Source organism: Mus caroli, chromosome 14 (genome assembly GCF_900094665.2).
Source record: "Mus caroli chromosome 14, CAROLI_EIJ_v1.1, whole genome shotgun sequence".
In the NCBI taxonomy this organism is placed as follows: domain Eukaryota; kingdom Metazoa; phylum Chordata; class Mammalia; order Rodentia; family Muridae; genus Mus; species Mus caroli.
Genome location: NC_034583.1, coordinates 38,677,961 through 38,685,159, shown reverse-complemented (window position 1 = coordinate 38,685,159; position 7,199 = coordinate 38,677,961). Strand labels below are relative to the sequence as shown.

General features: G+C 43.9%; 1 protein-coding gene across 4 annotated transcripts in view; it reads right to left on the bottom strand.

Annotated features, from left to right (window-relative positions):
* Positions 1-7,199, bottom strand: part of Cgrrf1 (cell growth regulator with ring finger domain 1) — a 24,172-nt gene extending 16,973 nt beyond the window's left edge. For all 4 annotated transcript variants that reach the window (XM_021182189.2, XM_021182186.2, XM_021182187.2 and 1 more), the window contains exon 1: positions 6,955-7,199. In XM_021182189.2, the coding sequence (XP_021037848.1) occupies positions 6,955-7,058 (104 nt within the window). In that variant the 5' untranslated portion in view covers positions 7,059-7,199. The remainder of the gene's footprint in view (positions 1-6,954) is intronic.

Below are 7,199 nucleotides of genomic sequence, written 5' to 3'. Positions count from 1 at the left end.
CAAGACTACCAGCCCAGGGATGGTCCCACCCACAAGGGGCCTTTTCCCCTTGATCACTAATTGAGAAAATGCCTTACAGTTGGATCTCACGGAGGCATTTCCTCAACTGAAGCTCCTTTCTCTGTGATAACTCCAGCTGTGTCAAGTTGACACAAAAATAGCCAGTACAGACATACATGCACATAAAGCACCTACAAAAACAAAACAAAATTTTAAATGTCAAAAAGTAGATGCTTGTGATGGTTTGTACATGCTTGGCCCAGGGAGTGGCATTATGAGGAGGTGTAGCCTTGTTGGAGTAGGTGTGTCACTGTGGGCGTGGACTCTGATACCCTCGTCCTAGCTGCCTGGAAGTCAGTCTTCTCCTGTTTGCCTTCAGAACGAGATATAGAGCTCTCAGCTTCTCCTGCACCAAGCCTGCCTGAGGGCTGCCATGCTCCTGCCTTGATGATAATGGACTGAACTTCCGAACCTGTAAGCCAGCCCTAATTAAATGTTGTCCTTATAAGAGCTGCCTTGGTCATGGTGTCTGTTCACAGCAGTAAACCCCTAACTAAGGCAATGCTATATGTTTTTTTTTTAATATGGAATCCTAAAAGAGACAAAACTAACCTTTGTTAGAAACAAGGAGGAGCAAGGCTGTTTCTGGGTCTACAGTGTGGGAACCCCTGGGGAAGCCGAGAAGAGCCCAGCAGTAAGTGGTGCTTAGACTGGGGTTCTACAAATGTATTTGGTAAACACCTGGCAGACAGCAAGCTCCGGATTTGCATATCCCTTGCAGGAAAATAGCACTTTAAAAGAAAAACAGGTCATGCTTTAGTCCTAGCACTTGGAGGCCAAAGCACTGAGTTCAAGGCTAGCCTGATCTACAGAATTGTAGGACAGCAAGGGACAGTTTCTACACAGAGAAACCCTGTCCCCAAACAAAACAAAATTATCCAACCAAACCAAACAAACAAACAAAAATAAAGCAAACAAAATGTCAGAGAGGCTAGGGAGCTGGCTCAGTGAATAATGTGCTGAGTGGGTGTGGGGACCTGAGTTAGAATCCATGTAAAGCTGGCATGGGAGTGTGCGTCTGTGCGGGGCTCCAACAGCAAAATGGGAGAGAGAGAGGGAGGGTGGGGGCAAGGGGGAGGCTGAATATACAAAAGAAAGGATAAACAAGACACCTGGCAGTCATGTCCTAGTGCTTAGGGGTGAAGAGAACAACTTTGGGGGACATCCTGGAATAAGATGGACAAATGGTTGGTCAGCAGAAGGGATGAGGGGGCAGACGTGTGATGTAATAAATGTTGATGGTAGAGTCTAAGCAATGAATAATGTGTGTTCCATGTAATTCTTCCCTGTGTCCTGAATGTTTGAAAATTTATATAATAAAATGTTTGATAAAAGGAGACATAGCTGGGTTTAATGTCAACTACTTTCAGGAGAAAATACATGGAAAAAGGCTGCTGGCATGGACTGATGGGTTTGTGCCTGGGGCAGGCAGGCAGGCGCGACTAAGTCTACACAAAGGCCAGTGTAGGGCAAGCAGGCCATGCAATGGTTAGGGCAAGGCTCACCCCAAGAGTGGGTTGGGCCAGTGTCAATCTGCAACAGAAGTGTCGCTGTAATACCTTGTCCTAGGCTGGATCTCTAAGCATCTGGTAACTATTACTATAAAACAGTAAAGCAGTGAAGGTAAGAAAAAGAATAAAACAAACAGAATACCTTCCACAGATACTGAGTTAGCAAACTACAATTCCATAATAGATTATCATTCTGATAAAAGAACCTAATAAAATTAACAAAGAGAATAGACCTAATGATGGACCTGATTTTACTGAGCTTAGATAAGGCTGCTGGGGTCCAGCCAGGGAAGAGGAAATGTGAGTGAGCCTCTAGTAGATCCAACTGTTTCCACGGAAATTCACTGTAACTCAGGACAAAGCTTACGAATATGTGTAAGGATGTGTAAGACAATGGCTCAGCAAGCTCTAAGGCAAATGCATTTCTCCAATGTTTATAACTGCCATGCAAAGAAGCAGACAATATAACCATAAAGAGGAGATGAAAGAATCTATAGAAGTGTATCAAAAATTATAAAGATACTGGAAATTTATACAACCTGATAATCCTTGTCTTTTAACTGGAGACAACTACATAGCTGTATGTCATGTGCTCAAGAAGGCTAATGAGATTAAAGAATATATAGACAATTTAAAGCACTCCTGTCAGTTTTTAGAGATGACAAAGGCAAAGACTGAGATGAAAATATGCTGGCCAGCCTTCTCAGCAGATTAGACACGGAAGAACATATGGAGAGTAAATGTGAAGACACTACAATAAGAAGAGCCCCGTCTGAGGGCTGGGAGCGTGGCTTGGTGCTGGACTGCTGGCAGTAAAACACTCTGCAGTGAAACTCACACTCACACTCCCTCTCCCTTTCTCTCCTCTCAAAATGAAATAGAAAGAGAAAAGAAAACTGAAAATGAAGCATCCAACAGACAACTTAATGTGGCCAAAGTCTACAAAATATAAAAGTATCTTTAAAATCTTGAAAGTTAGAGGCAGACTAAAATCCCCAAAGCAACCTGAAAGTTGTTGCTAATATGCCAACATAGTTATTTAAGTAATGCAAAGGAAGAGTGACAGATGGGGGGGGGGGACCAAAGACAGACAAATAAGAACAAACTGTAAAATGATGGGCTTAAATCCACCAACCCCAGTCCTCTCACCAGTGCTCGTGATTCAGACCCCCTAACTAAAAGACTAAGATTATCAGACTGGAGAAAAATGCAAGTCCTAGGTATATGGTACATAGAAGAAACCCACTTAAAATACCAAGATAAAAATAGATCTTAAGTAGAGCATGGGAAAAGATATTCTTGCTAATACCAACTAAGAGAAAGCTGGATGTCCTTGGGATGTAGCTCAGTGGTAGTTTGTCTAAATGCTTAAGATGCTAAATGTAATCCTGGAAAACGATGAAAACCAGGGAGAGAGAAGGCTGGGGAGAGGAAGAGAATGAGCAAGCCAGTCATGATGGCTACATTAACAACAGACAGAGAAGTTGGGGCAGAGATTATGAGAGGAAAAAGGAGTGCTGTTTCATAATCAGAAAGAAGTTAATTTATCATCCAGATACAATAATCCTAAATGTTTATTCATCTACAGATAGTTCTTCAAAATACAAGGTAAAAAAGAGACACAACTTTAAAAATAAGGAGAAAAATACATAGAGATTTTGATACTCTGAACCAGCTCAATAACTGGAAGGAGCAAGAGAGAGAAAAATCAGCAAGGACAGCACAGACTTGAACAGCCTTATTAACCTGTCCGACCTGGTACAGAGTATATCACCCAACAAGCAGAGAGGCTCTCCCTCTAATGCTCTAGGATGTTTACTAAAGACAGACCATACTCTGGGCTAGAGGTTACAAACACCTAAAATTCTGAACAGACTCAAAATGAAAACATATCTATCAAACGTTATTTGATGTTGATAAAGCTGTACTTAGAAGGAAAACCTAGAAGCCAACGAAAGAGGTACCTGAACTGTCTCAACCTCTGAATCAAGTTTCCATCAATCAAACATATGCTGAGACTTTGGCTCCAGAAATACTTGAGCACACAGCCTCACTGATGGTATCTGTTCTTGTAACATTCTATGCTTCTCTTAACACCCTAACTATCCTGTCTCCATCTCCTACGGAATACACGGTTCCTATAAAAACCAGTGGTTCTTAACCTTGCTAATGCTTCAACCCTTTAATGTAACCCTTTAACCCAACCTTGACGTTGACTATGGAACCCAGAACAAAGTGGTTTGGAGCTCTCCATAACTCTGTGATTCTCTGGGAGTTGATCTGAGAGATTCACGTTTGTTTTATTCCTGTAAATAACCCAAGCAACCCAAAACAGGTGTCATAGCACTGGTGTCCACTCAGTTCTCAGAATCGCTGTGACTGCCTTCAACAGCCAAGTGCTGTAAAGACTTGCTCCCCCAGGCACCTAATTCAGAAACCACTCCATCACAATCAACCAAATGCATCTTTATTTAAATTAATTACAATGCCATTACATGCAATGGATTCCTAGGATCTCATTTCTCATTAATAAAGGGCTGAAGACTATCCCAGTTACAACTGGGTGTCCAAGCTGTAATTAACCCAACTGACAAGCTCCATCTTTGATGGGATTTTGCCCAAGAACACTCAGTCATAGTCCACTCAGAAGATCAGAACCCCATCAACTATGTGAATAGAGAGAAATAGACTAACTAAAAGTTATTAACTAGCACTGAAGATGTGACTCAGTGGTAGAGTGCTTGCCTAGAGTGGGAGACTTTACCACAAGCTATCATCCCTAAGACAAAGTAACAGAACAAAGAAAAATGTGGAGTTGGGACACTATGCAGCTGTGACTCCAATATAATGAAATGAGGCTGATCTAGGAGACTTGAAAATTATAAACTGGGACCAGAGTCGCTGCCAGGGTGAAGCACTGTTGCTACAGGAAGACATACAAAAAAAGCAACTAAACAGAAGCAGTGTGCCCTGAGGCCTGTCTAAACTTCAGTCTGTATCCTTTCTTAGTGAAGCATTATGGGTAAACATCTAACAAAGGAGAAATACGGTCTTCTGTCCCAGACTCACTAACAGAGTATACAGGGGTGCAGTAAGGCTGACGGACAATCCCTTACCGAACTGTGGTGCCAAGGCGACAGGGAATCGCTGCCAAGTTGAAATTCTGGATTATTTGAGTAAGGTATTTGAGAGTATTCGACAGACGGGTGCTGCTGGGACTCACAGAAGCCACTATGGAGGCTAGAAGACAGTTATGTCCTGTTGTGTGATGTCTTTTTCCTTTTCTTGGCTATTGCTATTGGGATCTAATAATCATGTTCCTGCTCTTTCCGCAATGCTCACCAACACAGGTAGATGCAGCCCAGTGGAGAGAAGCAAGAAACAAGGACCCAGCCGCGTGAGGTAAGAACCAGGGTACAGAAACAGATAACCAATAGAGATTATGTTGCAGATATGACCGATACAGAATGACAAGGACGAAAAGTGTAGCAAGTTGACTAGCTCACTCTTGTTGCCTTGGTTGGGATATTAGAAAGATGTCTGTAAGATTAACATGGTGACCAAGTTATCATCATTTCTAGCAGGTGAATCTGGCCTTGGTTTAGTTTGCAAATAACAATATAAAAAGCTTATCTACGTAGGTGAAGCTAAGCCAGGTGGAAAGAATGGTTGGTTAGGTTCACCATGACTTGTTAGGTTCAAATAAGGACAGAGGTGACTGGCACTTACTGACAAGGTCTTGCAGCCTCATCAGTGCTCAGCCCAGACTTCAAGAAATAACACATCAATAGAAACTTGCAACACTTGTAAACCTCATACTGACACAGGTAGTAAACAATCATTATAGATTCAAATCAAGCCTTAAACCTGGCGTGAACCTGTGTTTGTCTGACTCCAAAGTCTGTCTCCCTGTCTCTCCTTGTCTCTGTCTCTCTCTGTCTCCCTCCCCACACCCCAGTCTTCCCTTTACCCTTAGATGCCAGCATTACGTGCAATATGAATTTCATCCACTTCCCCCCAGTGGCCTATTTAACAAGGCATATAGTGCAATTATCAACTAGATAATTTCCTTAGAGAGGAAAATTAGGTTGAAGAGAGTAACACCAGTGTTGTAGTTCTTTAAAAACTGTGTATTAAGACTACTTAAAAAAAAAAGTGGTAAACACTAATTCTAATTACAAACTTCCTTGACGAAAATGACAGCAATTAAAACCTGAAAGGTTAATAGTAAATAACACGGAGTGATCCATGTATGGTGGCACACCCCTATATTCCCAGCACTTGGGATGCTGAACCAGGACTGCAATCATACTATGCTACAGGGAAACCACCCGTCTTAAAGAGAAAACAACTTAAGATTGGACTTCATCTTATCCTGTCCACAACATGGGAGTTTTACGTTGTACCGCGGGGTCAAATGGAAATATTAACATGTTCCTTTTTTCCAAAGGAGATCCTATTTTCAGAAACGGACCGGGACCTGTTAAAGTCTTTAAAGTAACGTTGAATATGTAATCAAGTGGTATTTTGAGCTTGATTTACAAAGCTCGCTTCAGTCTCAAACCTGTCTGCTGTGTTCTCGCAAATGCATTCCAGTTCTCATATATTTTTCAGAGTACTCGTTCCCCAACTGTAACAGCTCATGTCCTTTTCTGTACGGTCCACTTCCAGCCATGGTTCTTGTTCATTTAGAGCCACTGTTCAATACATTTGGGTTCACCATCTTTTCAAGGGGCAAAGGCTGCAGTCTAGAGAGCAACCGCTGTAGGCTAGTCCGGTGGTTTCAACCAGCTGTGTTTTATAAGCCTAAACATGATAAAACCGCATCTCCTCAAGAGGGATACCGGAGACTCGACACTGAAAGAATTGTTCCTGGGTTATGTAACTCTCCTAGAAGCAAAATGCCTCCACCCCACAGAATAACTTATTCCTAAAATCTCGCTCCTTTCTAAAAACGTCGTATTAACTAAAGATCACTTCCAAAAAAGTAGACTGTATCAAGAAGCCATTCAATTAGCAAACGGTAGATACAGAATTCAGGTAAAAGTTCCTCTGAAAGATCTGGGACCAACCAAGGGTCAGTTCGGGTCAGAAACAGCCAAGCTCCTTTGGGTCAGGTCTGCGCGCCTGCGGGGCCGGTGACCGGTCCCCGCTAGGCACAAAGTAGGCCGGGGCCCGGGACAAAGCCTTCGGGACACGCACTCTGACCCCACCAGGACCAAGTTCTCCCCTGCAGTCCCATCCCACGGGGACTGCAGCTTGGCCTGGGCTGAGTGTGTTCGGTGGCGGTGACCGCTCTGCCGGAGTCACCCGAACCCTCTGCGCGGACCCCACACCGGGCCGGCGGTCCCCGCGCCCTCCACTCCCAGCCCTGGACACTCACCATCCTAATACCAGGCCGGTGGTGACGATGAAGCAGGTGAAGACCACCGCGATGTAAAAGAGCGGCGAGTATTCATAGAGCGTTACCAGGAACACCGCGGCCATCGGGGTCTCCTGGGCTCAGCCCAGCCCAGCCCGGCTGGCCGGGACCCGAGCCGGTATGGCGCCCCGGAGCGGACAAACTTTGTAGGTCCTCACTCGCCCAGGCTTCTGGGCAGCTGACAGCCGCGGCCACTGGAGACGGAA